At 40.9% G+C, this 21684-nt stretch overlaps 1 protein-coding gene and 1 pseudogene across 3 annotated transcripts in view; one reads left to right on the top strand and one right to left on the bottom strand.

Annotated features, from left to right (window-relative positions):
• The window catches only part of C1H3orf20 (chromosome 1 C3orf20 homolog), an 89569-nt gene that overhangs the window by 45331 nt on the left and 22554 nt on the right, over window positions 1-21684 (bottom strand). For all 3 annotated transcript variants that reach the window (XM_032308346.1, XM_032309036.1, XM_032309781.1), the window contains 5 exons: window positions 18575-18716; window positions 17256-17543; window positions 8616-8765; window positions 7710-7830; window positions 1157-1288 (listed from right to left, as the gene is read on the bottom strand). In XM_032308346.1, coding sequence (XP_032164237.1) covers window positions 1157-1288; window positions 7710-7830; window positions 8616-8765; window positions 17256-17543; window positions 18575-18716 — 833 coding nt within the window. The remainder of the gene's footprint in view (window positions 1-1156; window positions 1289-7709; window positions 7831-8615; window positions 8766-17255; window positions 17544-18574; window positions 18717-21684) is intronic.
• LOC116567050 lies at window positions 12265-12961 on the top strand (annotated as a pseudogene).

The following is a 21684-nucleotide window of genomic DNA, read 5'->3' on the forward strand; positions in this document are numbered from 1 at the left end:
GAACCCTTGTTTACACCAGTCTCACGGTATATGTCAAGTGTTCTCAGCTAGACCAGAAACCCCTCAGAAACTGGGGACCATGTGCCCTCCATCCTCTCCATCTATCTCCATGATGCTGATTCAGGATCAGACACACAGTAATAAGACCCAGTGAATAGAAGACCTGGGCTTCCAGTCTCCACCATTTTCTTACCCACCCAACAAACATTTAGTAAGTACTTAATCTGAAGCAGTCCTGTGCTGAAGCCTTGGGTAAACAGACATTAGTAGGAATCATAGGGAATTCTCAATCTGGTAGAAAAAATGGGTTTATAAATAAAGGAGTGCTAGAATAGAGATGAGTCATGGTTGGGAGGGCAGAGCAGAGGGAGAGGCAGACTCTCCTAGGGATGGGAAAGGGAGTGGTGGAGAGGGTCATCAACACACATTGGTAGTTATTCTTTCCAGTATCATCTCTCCCTGTTCTGGTAACAGCACCATGATGTTCCTGCCAGGTGGCATAGCTGAGGCTGATCACACCCTTTGGCTTTCAGGATGGCCATCCTACTTGAGCCTGGCCTGTGAGAGCAACATGTTCTCCTGGTCATGCGGGCCGCTTCAGGCAGAGGCAGCAATGTTGGTGTTGCCACCTCTACTGGGGCACTTAGGAAAGAGAAGTCCTTTTTCTCCTAGGAAGAACAAAGCTGGTAGATGGTCGTGAGCCCAGAGATGCTCACGACCATCTTGTCACCATAAGGAGAGAAACTCCCTGAGAGTGAAGCCAACAAAGAGGAAAGTAGGAGCCAAGGGACGGGAAGAGTTGATGGAGTCATTTGAGAGTCTGGATCCAGCCATGCCTAAAGCTGCCTACTGACAGACTTTTCAGTTTGCTGAGCCAATATTGTTTCTCTCCATGTTAGCTAATCTGCTTTGGACGCTATTACAACTGAAAGACTCCTAACTGATAGAAGTTTCACAGAGAAGGCAGTGCTAACATCAGACAGTGAATGATGAATAGCAGTTCACTCATTAGTCAGAGAAAGAGATAGGGCCCTGCCCCATGCAGAGGGATAAGGGATAGAGGGATAGGAGGAGCACAGGCATTGAGATATGGACTGGCAGCCCACAGTGAGACAGCCTGGGGTCAGGCCTGGGGACCTGGTCTGCTTTGACTTACCCGTTTTTCATGTGTTACCCCATGGGGACAGTTGTTGGCTGAAACGGAGAGTGTTATTCTTTCATTTAAGGAGGTGAAGGTGACCGTGATGGAGTCCTGGCTTAGCACCGTCAGCTTCATTTGCTCATTCACCTGCAGAAGAAGAAACGGTACGTAGGGAATCTCTGTTTCTATTATCCACCCTTCCACCACAAAGCACAAAACTCCTCTTGGGTTGGGGCCAAGAAAGCTGTAAGATCTTTTCAGTTGGAATTTAGCTTTCATGGAGAAGAAAGAATTCCAGTCTTTCTTTGGGGACTGACAGAAAAAGTAACTGATGCCTTCCCATCCCTGCTCCTTCCCTTTCCAGCCCAAGCTTAGAACCAACTATGAAAGAGACATAGGTGTCTGGAGGTAAATCAGCTTTGGTTCTAGCAGAACTAGATGGCGATGCAGCTTGGGTCATAAGCCTACACTCTCTATGAGTCAGACATGTGCACCCAGGCACCAGGTCTGACTATGAGCCTTGCTCTAGAGTATGCAGAGCTGCCTTGGGAAGCTGACAACATGGCAGGAGGCACCAGAGCGCACTCTGTGGGTGCATGGGCAGTTGACAAAGGCAAACCCAGCAGGGGCTGAGCTACACATGCTCAGTCCCCTCCCCTCAATCCCCAAATATGTCACTACTCTTACCCTGAGGAGCCAAAGGAGCTTTTTTAAAAAGTCACTTCCAAAAAGGGAGACTTTCCTATGTATCAGTCCTAGACAGAAAGAGGGAGGATGAGCTGCCTTTCCAGCAAATCACTCCTTACTGAAAAATTTGTGTTCTAGAAGTAAGTTCGAGTTCAGACTCTGTTAGCAAGCCAGCTTCTCTGAAGCTCAAATTCCTCAACAGGAAGAGTTGAAAGGCTAGTATTAGGTTCAAACAAGATAAAGATTATGGAAGTGGCTTCACATGCCACATAGGTCCATAAAACACATGAGCAGATATTGTCAGGATGCAGCAGTGCAATCCCATGGGGTCCCTGGATGGTTCACATGTGCAGAGAGTTATGTGTGCACAGTGACCCTACCCAAGGGGCTAGGAATCTATAGCCCCACCTGCTGCTGTTCTGTCTTCAGTGTCCCTGACCTATGTGTGCCCCAGACTCCTCTGTAGTAAGGAAATACTCTTTATTTTGGTCCTTCCATTTCCTTCTGCTATTCCACTTATTGGCCCCAAGGTCTACTTTCAGTTTCCGCACCACTGAGTCCCTTCCTCATACTCTGCAGTCAGTGTGCTAGCACTATCCAGCATCTGGAAAACATCTGATCCATGGCTGTCTTCTTGCCAAGTGTCTTGACATCCTCAAACTTGTTGATCACTCCCACTTAAGGAAAAACCCTACCTTCTCCTGTTCTTCTTCTATGGAGTGTAGAATAGAGCTGTGGTTGAGAGCTCAAGTGCTACAGCTTGAAAAGTTTCAAATACCAGTGTTGCTACTTACCAGTGGAGCAATTTAAGGCAAGTTGGTTAGCTTTTCTGAACCTGGGGGCTGTAACACAAGTTTTTTCCTAAGGCACTGAGCAGATTTCATGGGATAAAACATGCAGAGGGCTTAACACAGTACAACTGTTTTTTATTATGCCAACTCCCCGGGCGGTTTCTCTTCCTCTCCCCCATGCCCCAAATATGGGTGCTCTACAAGCTCATCCACTACTCATCTCTTGGGAATTCATGAGCCAACTCATCACATATATCCATCATCCCTAATCTCTCACCCTAAGAGAGGATTATATCACAGAAGCCACTGAGCCCAATCAGCACATCTAAAACTACATTGATTTCTGACTCTCTCAGAAACTTCTTTTTCCACACAGACACATACTCCATTGTGGTCATCTATACTCCCCTCTCCTCTTATTTAGCCCCTACAGCTGATATTTGAATGCCACTGAATCCTTCTACTGAAATGGTTCCTTTAAGAAATGTTGCTGCTACCCTTCATCATGTCAGGTCTGACTAGTAACTCTATAACTAGTCTTTGTACTAGCCCATCCACTGATTTTTCCCTTTCTAGTCAACTTTCTACACACAGCTGACCCAAGCATGGCAGCCCTCAACTTAGAAACTAACCAGCTGGTTGTACTTCCAATATAGCTGAGTCAGTTCCTACCAGGTTGACCCAACCACAGAACTTGACACAAATACAATAAAACAACATCCCAAAGACTCTGAAGAATAAACAAAAATGGGCAAATTTTGAAGAATCAAAACTTAAAAGAGGGGCACCTGGGTGGCTCAGTGGGTTAAGCCGCTGCCTTCAGCTCAGGTCATGATCTCAGGGTCCTGGGATCGAGTCCCGCATCGGGCTCCTGCTCGGCAGGCAGCCTGCTTCTCTCTCTCTCTCTCTCTCTCTCTCTCTCTCTCTGCCTGCCTCTCTGCCTACTTGTAATCTCTCTCTGTCAAATAAATAAATAAATAAAAAACTAAAAAAAAAAAAAAAAAAAAAAAAAAAACTTAAAAGAAAGGGCCAACATAGGATGAATTTCTACTTTATAGATTTAGCCTGAAGGCAAGCCACAATCATGGCCAAAACGCCACTATCTGCCTGGCCCAGGGAAAGACTGAACCTGTGGAAACTACAATCACAGAAAAGTAAGGATAAAATTCCAGAAGGGATGTTGCCAAAGAAATAGAGGCCCAAATTCTATGAATAAACCATCCATATCCCTGGCTAATCCCTGAATCATGCATAAGCAGGGAAGACTCCAGACAGCTCACTTATAGGGAAACAGAAAAACTGAACTGAGATGTGAACTCTTGCCTCCTGCAGGTAAAACAGAGTTTGTGGTGTGAGTCTGACCAAGATCACTGTCTGCTAAAACAAAAATGTTAACACCTTTCAGAGAAATATACCAAAATTCAGACTCCACAATCCACAGATTTTCAGACAACATACACAATGTCAATGATCTAAAATTACTCAACATGTAAAGAACCAGTGAAGTGTGAGCTATTCTCAAGGTAACAGATAAATGTGTGGTATGTCCCAGATGTTGAAATTGAAAAGAACTTTAAAGTAGCTAATTTAACTGTATTCAATGAAGCCAAGGAAAATATATTTGTAATAAATAAAAAATAAACAACCTAAGCAGAGAAAATAGAAAATATAAAGAAAAAACTAAATGGAAATCCTAGACTTGAAATACATATATGAAATTTTAAAGAGCCACAGGATTAGCATAACAGCAGAATGAAGATATCAGAATAAAGTCAGTGCACTTGAGACTTAGATCCATAGAAATTATCCAATTTGAGAACAAAAGAACAGAGTTGGAGTGCCTGGGTGGCTTAGTTGGTTAAGCATCCAACCCTTGATTTTGGCCCAGGTCATGATCTTGGGTTGTGAGATCAAGCCCCATATGGGGTTCCACAATGAGCATGGAACCTGCTTAAGATTCTCTCTGGGGGTGCCTGGGTGGCTTGGTAGGTTAAGGAGTGACTCCTGATTTCCACTCAGATCATGATCTCAGGACCGTCAGATCAAGCCCTGTGATGGGCTCCATGTTCAGCAGGGAGTCTTCTTGAGATCCCCCCACTGCTTTTACTCTCTCTCTCTCTTAAATAAATAAATCTTTTTTTTTTTTTTTTTTTTAAGAGGCAACGTCAACTTGAACGTCCACACAAGGTAGCCTTAAAAAAAAATTTTTTTTTTCTTTCTCTCTCTCTCTCTCTCCTTCTGTCCCTCTACCTGGCTGTATTCTCTCTCTCTCTCTCTCTCTCAAAAATTTTTTTAAAAAAGAAGAAAGGATGAATTAACAGAGTCTCAGAGACCTTTGGGACAATATTAAAATCTCTAAAATACATGTAATTGGAGTCTCAGGGGAAAAGGAGAGAGATTGAGCACATTTTCCCCTAAAACAATGACACAAGACTTTCCAAATTCAGTGAAGGACAAAAATTTACAAATTCAAGAAGCTCAAGAAATCCCAAACAGAACAAAGACAACCATACCCAGACACACCGTAGTCAAACTTAGAAAATCAGATTAAAGAGGAAATCTAGAAAGCAGCTAAAAAAATTAACAATGATTTGAATAACTACAGAATTCTCATTGTAAACTTTGGAGGACATACACAGTAGAAAAGTATCTTTAAATTGCTGGAAGGAAGGGGGAAAAACCAGTCAACCCAGAATTCCATGCCCAGCAAAGATATCCTTTCCTAAAGACACTTTTAACATGAAAGCAAACATAATTTGTTGTCAGCAGATCTGTACTTCAAGAAATGATTAAAGGAACTTCTTCAGACTGAAGAGAAAGAATACTGGAGAAAAACTTGGATTTTCGGAGAGGAATGAAGAACACTGGAAATGTTAATATCTGGGTGAAAACAAACTGGCCACTGCAGCCTACAAAACAGCAAGCAATTTCCTCAGCCTGACATCCAACACCTCTCACCTCCACCCCACAGCATATATACCTTCTGCCCCTTTTTTTTTTCACAAGAAGCACCTGTGGACTTTTAAAGCTGCCACACTAAGTCCTAACTCTAAGCCTTTAAAGATGCTATTCCTTCTGCCCAGAATGCTTTCCCTTCCCCCTTCTATCCACATGAATCACATGCACACATGCTGCTGTTGCAACTCAAGGGTCACTTTGTCTTCCTGGCCTCTCCTGACTGCACCAGCCCTATTATGCATTTCTCTGTATGTAGCTCCAGGGGATAAAACAACGAACTGAACTATATTGTCAAAACACTTTAGTGATGTCAAAGCAACTTCCCTGCCATTATTTTATTTAGTTCCCACAAAAGCAGTGTGAGACAGACCTACTCTGCATTGATTAGACCACCCAGACTCAAAGGAGCTTAGTGATTTTCACAAAGCTTCATAGCCAGAGTCCGGCTAGCTGGCACAAGGCTTCTCAGGCTCCCATTCCATTCTGTCCACTAAGTCACACTGATACACAATATGTGGTGTCTGTCTGCAACCAATTTATAATTGTCATGAACTGTAAACTTTTCATAGAGCTACAAAAAGCTTAATATTAAGACAATAACTCAATACACTCCTAGACTGACAATCTCTGACATGGCCAAGTATCAGAAATACTTGTGAAAACTACAGAAATCTAACACTTATAACAGACCACCTGAATCAGAATCTCTCTGAGGCTGTGCCTGGGTATCTTCATTTTTTAAGGTTCCATAGGATTCTGATATGCAAACAGAGCATGGTTAATTATCATATGACTAACCCAGAATGTGGGTACTGTGAGAAAAGAAAAATGGATGTGGACTGCAGTGCCATGATGGAGAAGAAGCATGAGCTGGGCTGTGAAGGAGGGGAAATTTGGTTTGACAGAGAGAGGAGGGGGCACATTTCAGGTCAAGGGATAGGAAGGGTGAGATATGTTCAAGATATTGAATGTTTCTGAGCAGAGGTCTGATCTATAGGAATTAGGATATAAGGATGAAAATCCAGTGGCCAATGCAGAGGATGAACAAGACGGGCATGAGACAGACGATCAGGGGTAGGGCACCTGAGCCCTGCCACACACTTCAAGAGTACTTCTATCCATAGCACTTACACTGGGGCTCTTAATATCAAGCCACCTTGAGTATATTCTGTGTTCTGTGATCTTTCTCTGAATCCCAACCCTATGAATTTGTCTCTCTCTCATTGCCCTTATTCTTCTCTATCTTGTATTCTTATTAATCTCCTGGACTTTGGGGTTCCTTGGAGGGTTTACTTATCTTTCTACCCTCTAGATCAATGATTCTCAATCAAGGGCAAATACTCCCTCCAGAGACATTTGACAATGGCTGAGGATATTTTTAGCTGTCACAGCTTGGGGAGGTAATACTACTGGTATCTGGTGGGCTGCTGATAAATATCCTACAGTGCATAGTTATAGAAAAGAATTATCCATCCTAAAATGTCATTTCTGCCAAGGATGAGAAATTCTGCCTTAAATAAGTAACAAGCACATTTAGTTACTTTATTAATAAATTTATTATTATTATTTAATAATAGTAATTCCACTCTAATTTATTTTACTTAATAAAATAAATTTTATTAATTTATTATTTAATCTTTGATGAATGGCTGTCTGAACAATCAAATGAATAATAAAAAAAGACTTGTCCATCAGCCACCTTTGACTTGCAGGTTTTTTATTTCATGACATAGTAAAGATATAAAAGAAACTGGACAGACCAACATAGAATTACTAACTATTCTTATTTCCATGTATAGGCATTAAAAACAAAGCTATCAACTACTATAATGATTCCTTCATAAAGTGAGGGGTATTTAAACCATCAAAATGTAGTAATATTAACAATAAGAACAAGATAGGACAGATATTACTAGAAAGATTCAGCACAGAAACCAACAGTTGCTGTAGGCTGGTGAAAAGCTTACCTCAGCCAACTCCCAACCACTACTCATCAACTGAGGAACTTTTGAAAGAGATTATAAAGCTCCTGAGGGTAAGGCATTTGTCTTACAGGTAGCACTCTGACTCTAAATGATGGGAAGCCCAAGAAAGGTTGCTGAAGCCACCCCACCTGTGCTGTCCATGCCCACCTTATATTCCAGGGAAAGCAAAGTCTCTGTCTTAGAAGTCCAGCTCCATTTGTGAACTACGTAGCCTTTGAAGTCATTGGCAGTCCCACCTTCCTCATCCAAGACCAAGACGTATGGGCAACTAGAAGAAATATAGCAGTGAGAAGTTGATGTCAAGCCCCTGAAGGAAGCCTCATTACCACAGACTATAGGCAGGCAGGGCTCTGAGACTCTGTCCTAGACTAGAAGAACCCTGACAGCCAGTGGGCAGCCTCACTTCCTCTGCCTAATACGGTTTGACACCTCTGTTGACACATCTGTTGACACATCTGTTGATGCTATAGGAATGTCAGTCAGAAAGGGCAGGTTTGAGAGAGATAACAAAGGCTCAGGCCAAACCCAAAAGAGAAGAAATGAGATATGTGCCCAAAAGCCTGGGTGTATAAGATCTCAGGCACCAAAATGGGAATGAGAACATCTATAGCAGAAGAATAAGGCATTCCTTCTGAAAACAGTTCCTTATGACATTGACTTTTGACTGACAAGAATATGTGCCTCTCTTAAAAACCCCCATGGAATTTGTACCCATGGCTTCTCCTTCACTCACTTCTGGTATAAAACACTCTTCTCCACTAATTCTTCCCATGAATCCAGCAAACAATCCAGACCTTAGTGCTCTGGGGGTAAAAGTGGAGCAGGACTTGGGGAGGTGCACTTCTCTTTTGCTATGACATGGATCTAGCAAGCAAAGGTCAGCCCTCAACATACCTATATCCATGCAGGTCCCAATTTAGCCCTGCCTCACGGCCTTCCCAGGCCTCTGGACACTGGTGGCCCCTCCTTTTCCTGTGGACCACCACCTCAGTGTGTTCCTCTGTAACCTCCAGAAACACTTCCATGGGACCAGGATTCCCCCAAACCACTCACCGGGCCTTCATGTTGTACTGAACACAGCCCTGTCCTTCAGCATTGAGCAGAGCCAGAAAGAAGCTAGGTGTATCATTAAAGAGGCAGGTGATGGTTCTTCCTTTGCAGCACGTGGGGATCTGACACATGGCGATGTTTCCAGAGGGATAGCTGGCAGATAGTCAAGGAGAACAGAAAACTCTCCAGGTTCTGCTCTCAGGTGCTCCAGATCTCATGTCAAAATGATAGTTATTTGGTGCATCATTCTCAGTCTTCAAAGACCCTCCCTGCACTTTGCATAAGTAACAACTAAATAATTATGGAGCAAAACCATGCCCCATGTGCCTTCCTGTATCTTCTTTCCATTCGTCACAACCACCCTATGGTAGGTAGTATTATCTCCATTTCACAGATGAGTAGGGCCTCCTGGGATGTGGGACTTTCAGTGCTAAAGCCAGGAAAGTCTCTGGCAAATCAGGGCAAGTTGGATCTGTAGGATGAGGAATCCAAGGTGCAAAGAAATGATCATCCCACATGACAGAACAGGGAAGTGGCAGAACCTGTACCTGAAATATGAAGTATCTTTCTAATGTTGTCAGAACTGCCTCCCCTTATGATTGGTTTAGGAGAGGAGGCAACATCTCCTTGCTCATTTCCTACTAAGGTGACCCCAAGAAGAACTGGTCTCAGCCTAAAGGAATATGGTGTGGACAGCTACGGCAGGAATTTCAATAGTACCCCAGAAGAATTTTAGTGGTTGGCACCAGGGCTCAACTGCTTTCAAATGCTTCCCCACTGATGGGGGAAAAAATAAACATATAGGAATCATAAACATTAACAAATGGAAATTATAAAGCTGAATAGTACAATAACTGGAATGAAAAAAAAATCACTAGATGGGTTTAGCAGCATATTGGAGCAGAAGTGTCAGTGAACTTGAAGATGGATCAGTAGAGTTAACCAGCCTGAGGAGCACAAAGAAAAAAGAATGAAGAAGAGTTAATGGAGCCTAAGAGATCCATGGCAGACCATGAGGCATACAAACATATCCATAACATGAATCTCAGAAGGACAGGAGAGAGAGAGAGAAGAGGGGAAGAAAGAATATTTGGAAGAAATAATGATTAAAAGTGCCACAAATTTGATGAAAGACATGACTGTACACACTCAAGAAGCTTAACAAACTGGAAGGAGAATAAATGCAAAGAGAGCCATGCTGAGACACATTATTATCAAACTGCCAAAAGACAAAGACAAAGAATCTTGAAAGCAGCAAGAGAAAAGAGATTCATCATGTATGTGGGATACTTAATGAAGATATGGACAATTTCTTATCAGAAACCATGGAGGCCAGAAGGCACTGGGATGAAATATTTAAACAGCCAAAAAAAAAAAAAAAAAAAAAAGCTATCAACCAATAATTCTATACTGAGCAAAACTATCCTACAAAATGAAGAAATTAAGACTTTCTAGATAAACATAAGTTGAGGCGGTTCACCATAGGTAGATCTGCCCTATAGGAAATGTTAGGCTGACATGAAAGGATATTAGATAATAATTAAAAGCAATACAAGTAAAAAAAAAAATACCAGTAAAGGTAACTATAAAAGTAAATATAAAACCAATATTATTGTATTTTTGGTTTATAATTTCTCTTTTTACCCCAGCTAAGTTGAAAGACAAAGATACAAAACACTAATTGTATATCTATGTTAATGGCACACATTCATATATAAAGATGTAATTTATGATAACAACATAAAGGAGGAAGGGTGAGCTGTTTAGCAGCAGAGTTTTGTGTACTATTAAGCCTAAATTGGTATTAGTATGAACTAGTTTGTTGTCAGCTGTAATAATCAAATGTATTAGTTTCTTCAGATTTCCATAATATCCAGACCACAAACTTGATAACCTGAACAAGAGAAATTTATTCTCTCACAGTTCTGGATGTTTGAAGTCTGAAAACAAGGTGTTGACAGGGCCCATATCTTTCTTTCCTCTTTGTGTGTCTGTTTTCTCTTGATTGGATTTGGCTCCACCCTAAGCCAATATGACTTAATCTTAATTAATCATATCTGCAAAGACCCTACTTCCAAATATGATCACATTCTGAAGCTCCAGATGAACATACATTTTGGAGACACTATTCAATCCATTATACCAGAGTAAACACTAAAACAAAACAAAACAAAATAAAACCCAAAAGATATGGACTAAAGAAAATGAGAGAGAATAAAAATGGCATACTAAATCAGTTCAACACAGAGAAGAAGGTAATAGTATAGGAACTCAAGAACAACAACAACAAAAAGATATCACATATAGAAAATGAATAGTAAAATGACAGAATCAAGCCCTTCCAAATCAGCAATTACATTAAATAAAAATGGATTAAATTCTCCAACAAAAAGGCAGACTGACAGAATGGATTATGTTTAAAATCCATTTAAATATATATACATATATATGTTTAAATATATATATGCTGTCTATAAGAAGCTTATTTTAGATACAAAGACACAATTAGGTTGAAAGCCAGATGGTGGAAAATAGATATTCCATCCAACTAGTAACCAAAAGACAGCAGAGGTGGTTATACTTATATCAGAGACAAAAGACTTTAACATTTTTTATAAGAGACAAAGAAGAAAACTGCACATTGAGAAAAAGGTCAATACCTCAAGAAGATACAATTATAGACATATACACAGCAGAGCCCCAAAAAATATGAAGCAAAAACTTACAGGGTTAAAAAAAGAAATAGTTCTACAATAGAAGTTGGGAAACTTCACTACCTTACTTTTAATTATGGATAGAACAATTACACAGAAGATCAATAAAGAAAATAAAGAATTTGAACACTGCTATAAACCAACTAGACCTAACAGAACACTCCACCCAACAATAGAGAATACACATTCTTTTTGAGTCCACAGAACCATTCTCTGGTAGAGACAACACGTTAGGCCACAAAACAAGTCTCAATAAATTTGAAAAGATTGGAATCATAGAAAGTACCTTCTCTGACAACAGAATGAAATTAGAAATCAATGGCAGAAGGAAATTTAGAAAATTCTCAGGTGCAAATTAAACAATACACCTTTAAACAAGTGGATAGAGAAGTAATCACAAGGGAAATTAGAAAACAGCTGAAAGTGTGAAAACAAAAATACAATATATCAAAACTTATGGAATAAGGCATGGGAATGAGGTCAGAGGGCAGAGTCTGAGGAAGCAGCCACAGAGGCCAGGACAGCAGTTGACATTTTGGCTGGGACACTGAGGAGCCCTGGGAATCTGGCCCAGTCTCGTGCTCCCATCCTCATCCAACGTGTTCTTCACAGGGGATGACCCCCAACCAGGTGCTCACACCTACATTCAGGGCAGACTGTCAAGTGTTCCACTGTAATAATGCTGGAGTTAGGAAATCTCCATTTCTTTGCTCCAAACCAGAAGACTTTGTTCTCTGCATACAGAGTAGGAGTAATGTACGTAGAAGCTGGCTGACATTTAAAGCTGAAGATTATCATGACTGTTTAACATAAGCTCTATTCTGAAGTAAAACTAATTGTCTTGGAAATACTATGTTGGTTTCATTTTGAGTGCTCAGAGAATCATCCCCACAAGAACACAATATACTGGTAACTCAAATTTGCTTTTGGAACCATGAAAACTGCTCATTTTTTGTTTTGACAATACAATCATAGATGACAATAGTGACACCTGGATTGTACAGTGCACTCCAGAGAAAAATCTTCTACAAAATTCTTATGAAAAAGGGTTCAGGGCAGAATCTTTTAAGTATTTGGAAGTTGCCGGTATAAGAGAAGATGAAGTGAAAAAAGCAGGGACATCAATATCTTTCATTCTAGGGATGGTGGAAATTTTGAACTTTATAAGGAAGGACAAGGATAAATTTTACTGCATCATTATTTCAGATTCAAAATCAGTTTCCATATATTGGGCTTTAGGAGCTACGAGTTTTCATGATGTGTTTGATAAAGTATTTGCAAAACCAGCAGTTTTTGATAACAAAGGTCATCTCACTGAAAAATTATCAAACTCATTCTTGCAATTAGGTGCCCAGAGAATCTTTGCAAAAATGTAGTTTTGGTAGAATTTGTAGATTCAGTTACAACTTGTGAATTATATACAAATTTTTAATATAGGTGATGTGAAAATTGATGCCTGTCCAGTAACTATTTAAAAGAAGAATGATGTTGCCATGCCATGCATGGAAAGGATATACTTTAGAAAAAACTCTTTCCAAAATGTCTCAAAATCTTGAACCTATGGAATAATCTGTTGTAGTTTGGTCTTTGTGTATTGAAATTATTTCTCATTTATAATTTTTAATAAAGGAGTAATATATCAACAGCATTATGGGATGATGTGAAAGCAGCTCAGGAAGAAATTTATAGCTATAAATACCCACATTAAAAGAGAAGATCTCAAATCAAAAACCATAATTTTCACCTTAGGAACTAGAAAAAGAAGAGAAAACTGAAGTTAAAACTAGCCAAAGGGAGGAAATAATAAAGATTAGAAAAGAGAAAAATAGAACAGAGAAAAGAACAACACTGGGAAGAACAAACAAAACCAAAAGTTGATTCTTTGAAAAGATCAAAAAAATTGAGAAACCTTTAATTAGACTGAGTTAGAGAAAAAGGAAAATTCAAATTCCTAAAATCATAAAGTGGAGACTTTACTACTGACTTTACAGAAATAAAAAAAACACACATCATAAGAGATGTATATGAACAATTGTATATCTACAACTGATATAGTCCATTTGTAAAAAATAAATCCTAGAAACACACAAAGGAAGTTGCAGGATACAAAATCAACACACAGAAACCAGTTGTCCCTCATGAACATGGGATGTCTTTCCATTTATCTCAGTCTTCTTTAATATATTTCAACAGTATTTTGTAGTTTTTGATGTAGAAGTCTGATACCTCCTTGGTTAAATTTATTCCAAAGTATTTTATGCTTTTGGATGCTAGTGTAAATGACATTATTTCCTTTGGTTCATCACTTTTTTATTCTTGCAGCTGTTCATAGAGCATTTCACATAATTTGTTGTTAGTATTCAAGGATTGGCAGTCTTAATATTGTTCATGGCAAAATGTCCCACAGTGACCTATAGATATTCAACACAATGCATATAGAAATTTCATCTGTTCTTACAAAAACAGGAAATTTGATTTTAAAAATCATATGGACTTGCACAGGACCCCAAATAACCAAAATAATCTTGAAAAAAGAAAAAGGTGAGTCAAACTTCCTAATTTCAACACTTCACTACAAAGCTACAATAATCAAAACACTGTGGCACTGACATACAGATCAATGGACTAGAACTGAGAGTCCAAAAATAAACTCATGTATCAACGATTGACTGATCTTCAACAAAGGTGCCAAGACCATTCAATGGCAAAAGAATAGTCTCCTCAAGAAATAGAGATGGGACAACTGGATATCACTTGAGAAAGGATGGAGTTGGATCCTGATCTCACACCATATGTAAAAATCAACTGAAAATGGATCAAAGACCTAAATGTAAGACCTGTAAACCATTAAACTCTTAGAAGACAATACAGGCATAAGGATAGTTTCTTGGATATGAAACTCAAAGCAGAAGGAACAAAAAAAGAAAAGAAAAATTGGACTTCATAAAAATTAAAAATGTCCTGGGTGCCTGGGTGGCTCAGTGGGTTAAGCCGCTGCCTTCAGGTCAGGTCATGATCTCAGGTTCCTGGGATCGAGTCCCGCATCGGGCTCTCTGCTCAGCAGGGAGCCTGCTTCCCTCTCTCTCTCTCTGCCTGCCTCTCCATCTACTTGTGATTTCTCTCTGTCAAATAAATAAATAAATAAAATCTTTAAAAAAAAAATTAAAAATGTCCATACTTCAAGAGAATGAAAGAGTATTTCATACTATCAAGAGAATGAAAAAACACCCCACAGGATGGGAAAAAAGTTGTAAATCATTTATCAGATAAGGATCTAGTATCTATAATATATAAACAACCCTTGGAACTCAATAAGTAATGGACAATAAAAAAATGGGTGAAGGACTTGAATACACATTTCTACAAAGATGATATGCCAAGAAGGCACATGAAGATGCTTGAAATCATTAGTTATTAGGAAAACCATTCAAAGCCACAATGAGATATTACTTTACATCCACTAGAGTGGCTGGAATTTAAAAACTGGAAAATATCAAGCATAGTCAAGAATGTGGAGAACCTGGAACTCTTACAGATTGTAGGGGAATATAGCACCGTGGCACAGAGCCACTGGGGAAAACATTTTGGAGGGCCTTAAATAAATTAAACATAGAACTATGACCCAGTAATTCCACTCCTATGTATAGACCCAAAAGAATTAAAAACAGGTGTTCACAGTAGTCCAATGGTGGGGAAAACCTAATGTCCATAAACAAATGAATGGATTAGAAGAAAGTGGAACATCCATATAATAGAATATTATTCAGCCACAAAAAGGAAATTGTGAGTTGTGCCATAATGTGTGACCCTTGAAAACATTATGCTCAGTGAAAGAAGCCAGACACAAAAGGTCACATATGGTAGGATTTATAAGATGTCCAGAAGAGGCAAATCAAAAGAGACAAAAACATATTGGTGGTTGCTAGGTCTAGGGTAGGGGAAAACAGAAAGTGATGGCTGAATGGGCATAGGGTTTTCTTTTGGGGTGATGAAAAGTTTGTGGAACTTGAGAAAAGTGATGGAAGCATCACTGTAAATGCATTGACTGCCACTCAATTGGATATACCCCAATTTTAAAAAGGAGGCACTGTTGTATAGTAAAATGTGGATGAACCTTGAAGACATAATGGTGAGGGAAAGAAGCCAGATACAAAAGGCCACATGCTGCATGATCCCATTTATATGAACTATCTGGAACAGGTAAATGCAAAGAAGCAAAAAGCATGTTAGCGGTTGCCAGGAACTGTAGGGGAGGGGAAACGGGGAGTGTCTGCTTAACAAACATGGGGTTTGCTTTCAGGGTGATGAAAAAGCCCTGGAACTAGGTTGTGGAGATGGCTGCTCAGCATTATGAGTATAGTCCATGCTATTCAATTACACACTTTAAGCTGGTTAAAATGAGAAATTTTATGCAATGTACATTTTTTCATATTTAAAAAAAAATAAGTACCTCAGAGTATTTCTAAGGGAACAGTGCTAAGCACAGTGAATAAAGTTTGTTTTAAGTATGATGAGTCCGTGCATAGGAAAAAAGGCTTTGAGGGAAGTTTGATGGGAGAATCAGCAGTTGTGGGAAGATATCCGGGAGATGCTGACAATGGAGGGAATGACACCCAAATGAAATGAATACTGGGATGGTTCTGGGGTCTGATGTGGACAAAGAACAAACCAATTGGGGCTGGCAGCTTTCTGGCAAGTGAAGCCCAGAGAGATGAAGTGACCTGGCAGGGACACCAAGAAGAACTGGGCCTAGAACCCAGCCTCTTGGGACTTTCAAAGACGAAATGCGTTGGAGGATAGGATGTGGTCACTGGTGGCATATGGGTCAAGCATGCCAGTAGCAGGGCCTGCAGGTTTGGGGTGGTCCCACCTGAGGGGACCTCGGGATTCTGGGACAGAGGGAAGAGGAGGAGGGCTGTGCTCTAGGTCACCCACTGTGGTTCTGCTGAGAGCAACAGAATTCACACAGTTTCTCGAGATCAGGGAGATGATCCTATTCAAGGCAATGAAGAATCAGGAAAGGGGGGAGGGAGAGCCCATGACTCCCAGTAAGCAGCAGTTACCCTGGAAGGAGTTTGCTGTGTTCAATATCACAGGCCTCCCTGGAAGCAGGGCCAAGAGGAGTGTGATGAATGGATTCATTTACGGTCAGAGAAACAATAGGATGCCTTTGACAAGGCACTTAAATTCTGAATTCCCAGTTCAGCTGGAGAAGAGGCCAAATGAAGTGAGGGCGGGCGGCGGTGGAGGGGCTACTGGCGGGCAGGCTTGGCTTGGCAGCCTATTTGACAGTTCAGAGAGCTCCCTCTCTTCCAAAGGTATGGGACACCGAGTACCCTGTGGTTTTATTATTAAACAAGGCCATCTTCCTTCCCCCCATCTCCTGCTCTCTGCTCCACGAAAGAATCCTGGGAGGCCAAACAATTGCGCCAGGAGGACAGACCTAAATAGAGGTGAAGTGGCCCTGAATCAAGGCCTGGCTCTGCCACCAAATTCCTTTTGTGACACTGAAGTGAGTGACACCATCCATTCCTACAAGGAAGGGACAGGGATGTCTGGCTTAGTGGCTCCTCTTTTTGATGTCTCATCCAACTCAGACTGCAAAACCTAGAATCAGCCTCAGAGCCTTGCTGCCAAATGGGCTGGGCATCCGGTCCAGCCCCACTGTCTGTTGGGGAGTGGGCAACAGGACCCCTGCAAGGAACACAGGGGTCCGAGGTGGCTTCTTGATGCATTGCTTCCCACCCAGACATTCTCCAAAGGGAGCCTCTCTGACCTGAACAAAAAATGCCTAATATCCTAAAGAACATATCGCCAGGCTTTTCTGGTCAGTTGAAAAGCCAAAGTAAATGCTCAGGCTTATTCAAACCCAGGGCTTTTCTGGGGCTGAGTTGCTGGGGAGAAGGGGCAGCAGCAAATAAAAGGATACTACACAAAGGAGGACCCATCATAGAAGGCGTAATGGAACTTGATGATCTTCTTGGATACCTTCCACTCTTGAGAATGCCGGACAAAGTGAGGGTGGTGGTAGGCGGGAGGCTGGTGAAGGGTGGAAGCGGAGGTCTGAGCACCTGAAGGGTGAGGGTGGTGGGAGCTCGGGGTCTGAGCATCCCCTTTCGGGGCTGACATTAGATGAGGGGGCACCTTTGCCCTGTAGTTGCGAAAGATCAGGGGGCAGGAGAAAGTCCTCCCTTTCCACGAGGCCCTTTCCGCTTCTCTGCAGGGAAGGAGACCAACATATCTTCTAGCCACTTGGCTCTTACTCACCAGGGACACTCTCTCTACAGCCCCTGCCCAGTTCCCAAGACTCCCATCCCATTTCCCTGTCCCCAGAGCACCTCTGCCTGCCCCATTCCCCCCTATCCTTAAAAGCAGGAGTTTTAGGTAGAACTGGGAAACTGTCCTCTGAAGCTAGTCTCTGCCTAACTTCTACCTTCAGCAATAGGGTAAGGACCCATGGAGTGGGACCGAGTACAGAAGGGGGACCTGGTAGGGGAGCTGGAGGTGCTGCACACTCCCCACTCCTGAGGTTATAAAAGAGCTTCCTTCCAGAATATCACAATAAGGGGCAAGCTGGGTGGTTTCCCTCCTCGCGTGTTCTGTAGCTGCATTAATGGCCCAGGGGAGCCCAAGACGTCTGCCTTAAATGGGGCTAGGTTTTAAATCCTTTATGACCAATGGTCTGAGTCTTTGGAGAAATATAGACTAACTTGCTAAGACTCGTGGGACCCAGAATCATAGATATCATTAATCATCCATGTCAACGTTTTTTTTTCCTCTGAAAGGATTTTTGCTGCTGCTATTGTTATAGGAAAACATCTGACAAATTATGTTAAGAAATAAATGTTCAGGGCACAAAGCCTTAAAAGTGTAAGGAGCCCTGCAAATTGTGAGGAGGCAAAGATCAATACCCTGGTGTCAGGTCCACCAAACTGTGGGACCTCTGGCAATGGCTTACCTACCCATCTGCTTGGGCTGCCTCAGTTTCCTCATCTGCAAAATGGGCATACCTCCTCTTCCTCATCAGGTTATAGTAAGGACTGAAAAGGACTGTGTGGGGGGAGAGACTGGGAATGGGAGAGTGTGTGAGGGACAGCTATGACCCCTGATACTGTCGTTGGGGGCACTGGGTAGCTAGCGCTTCCTGGCACTGCTCAGGCACTTCTGTGAATTCCCCTTCATGCACAAACAGGTAGCTGGTGGTCATACGCAACTCTCACATCTGCCCCCAACCACTGAGGTGCTCACATATGGCGACACATCTCCTGCAGCTTCTCCCGGACCTCGGGGCAGGGATCGCTGAACTCCACGCTGTCAGAGGCAGACATTCCAGCTCCTCGTGGAAAGGACGACACGGTTATGTCTTCTAAGTTTTTTGATTTACCTGTTACTGGAGAGTAAGAGGTTAGAGAGGGGGTTTTAGGGAGTGGTTTCTTAAGACATCATGCTCAGATGGGGGATGCGGTGGCAGGGAGAGCAGGAGAGCAGTATCTTCGGAGGGTCAAAGTAACTGTGGGCATCATTCATGGTTTCCAGGTACAGGAATCCCTGGCAGGTCACTTGTAACACAGAGACGTTGCTCTGCAAGTCAATTAAGCATGCATAAGGAACAAATGTGTGCAGAGTGATGAGCCCAGCCATGTTTCCCCAGGACGGCCTGTGCACATGACTGCCATGGGGGCTGAAGTGATTCTCTTCTGACATTTCTGATTAAAGACAGAAGGTCTCAGGGGCAGCTGGGTGGCTCAATCGGTTGGTTGTGTCTGACTCTTAATTTTGGCTCAGGTCATGATCTCAGGGTTGTAAGATCAAGCCCTCCATCAAGCTCCAGCTGTGTGTAGAGCCTGCTTGAGATTCTCTCCCAAGGCACCTGGGTGGTACAGTCGGTTAAGCATCTGACTCTTGCTTTTTGCTGAGGTCACGATCTCAGGATTGTGGGATTGAGCCCCATGTGGAGTCCTAAATGGAATCCCTCGTGGAGCCCTGCATCAGACTCTGTGCTCGGTGGGAAGTCTGCTCCTTTCCCTCTGCCTATTCCCTACCCCCCTACACATACACACACACACACACTCTCTCTCTCTCTCTCTCTCTCTCTCAAAACAAACAAACAAACAAACAAACAAACAAAAAGGCAGAATGTCTCAACTCCATCTCAATCAACTGTAACACTTTTCTGATGTTGGCTAACCTCAGACCTTCAATGAAGGGTAGTGTATATCAACTGAGACTTGGACTGAAATTATTTTTTTTATATATATATTGTGGTTAAATACACTTCACAAAAATTTACCATCCTTACCATTCTTACTGTGGACAGCCCAGTGGTATTAAATACATTTACACTGTTGTATACCCATTGTTGATTTAGTCCGAATTATAATTATCAGATATATGATTTATAAATATTTTCTCCCATTCTGCCTTCTTACTCTATGGATAGTGTCTTTCAATGTACAAAATTTAACATTTTCACAAAGTCCAATTTGTCTGTTTTTAAATTTTATTTTTTAAATTTCTTTTCAGTGTTCCAGAATTCATTGTTTATGCACCACACCCAGTGCTCCATGCAATATGTGCCCTCCACAGTTTGTCTATTTTTTTTTGTTGTTGCTGTACTATATCCAAGAAATCATTGCCAAGTCCAGTGTCATGAAATTTTGCCTATATTTTCTTCTAAGAATTTTATTGTTGTAGGTCTTGTATTTAGTACCTTGTTCCATTTTGAGTTAATTTTCAGATATGGTTTTAGGTAAAGATCCAACTTCATTCATTTGCTAGTGGAAATCCAGTTTTCTCAGTGCTATTTGTTGAAAAGACTGGATACCCCATTAAATGATCTTAGCATCCTTGTCAAAACTGACCATATATACAAAGATTTATTCCTGGAGTCTCTCTTCTATTTTGTTGGTATATACATCTGTCTTTACATCAATACCATGCCATTTTGATTACTGTATCTTTGTAGTAAGTAATGAAATCAGGAAATGTGAGTCCTCCAATTTTTTCTTGTTTTTTTAAGATTGTTTTGGTTCTTCAGGGGTCCCTTGAGATTCTATATGTATTTTAAGATAAATTTTCCTATTTCTATAAAAAAAATCATTGGGATTTTGATAGGGATTGCTTTGAATCTGTAGATCAGTCTGGATAGTATTAACATTTTAACAATCTTAACTCTTCCAATTCATAAACATAGCATATGTTTCCATTTATTTGTTTCTTCTTTAATTACTCCCAGCAATGCTTTGCAGTTTTCATTGTACAAGTCTTTCATTTCCTTGGTTAAGTTAATTCCTAAATATTTTGCTCTTTTTTCTGCTATTGGGATTGTTTTGTAATTTCCTTTTCAGAGTGTTCATTGTTTGCATATGGAAATGAATGGATTTGTGTGTTATATCCTGCTACTTTGATGAATTCATTTATTCTAACAGGTTTTATTGTGTAGAATCTTCATGGTTTTCTGTATGAAAGATCATATTATCTGCAAACAGATAAATTCTTCCTTTCTAATTTGAATGTCTTTTATTCCCCTTTCTTGTCAATCTTGCTTTGGCTAGGACTTCCAGTTTGGTATTGAATAGAAAGGAGTGAAAGTGGATATCTTTGCCTTGTTTCTGATCTTAAAAGCTTTCAGTCTTCCACTACGGAGTATGATGTTTATGTCTTTATGTTTTTCATATATGACTTTTACCATGTGAAGGTAGTTTACTTCTATTTACTTCACTTTTTTTTAAATCATGAAAGGGTGTTGAATTGTCAAATGATTTTTCTGCATCAATTGAGATGATCTTGTGGTTTTTTCCCCTTCACTCTGTGACTGAGTTTTGTGTGTTGAACCACCCTTGCATTCCAAGAATAAATCCTGCTTGGTGTCATGGTGTATAATTCCTAATGTGCTGTTGAACTCTGTTGTTAGTGTTTTGTTGAATATTTTTGATTCAGTGTTCATAAAGGATATTGTCTGTGGTTTTCTTTTGTTGTAATGCCTCTGTCTGATGCTGGCTTCACAGAATGAGTTTGGAAGTGTTCCCTCTTCTTTTTTTGGAAAAGTTTGAGAATGATTGTAATTAGTTATTAAAATCTTTGGTAGAATTTGCCACTAAAGCTGTCAAATCTAGGACTTTTCTTTGTTGGGAGTCTTTTTTTTTTTTAAGATTTATTTATTTACCTTAGAGAGAGTGTGAGTTGGGGGGAGCGGCAGAGAGGGAGGGAGACAAGCAAACTCCTGGCCGAGTAGGGAGCTCGATGTGGGGCTCAACCACAGGACCCTGAGATCATGACCTGAGCTGAAACCAAGAATCAGATGCTCAACTTACTGAGCCATCCAGGTGCCCCTTTGCTGGAGATTTTTGATTATTGAT

Source organism: Mustela erminea, chromosome 1 (genome assembly GCF_009829155.1).
Source record: "Mustela erminea isolate mMusErm1 chromosome 1, mMusErm1.Pri, whole genome shotgun sequence".
Classification (NCBI taxonomy): Eukaryota; Metazoa; Chordata; class Mammalia; order Carnivora; family Mustelidae; genus Mustela; species Mustela erminea.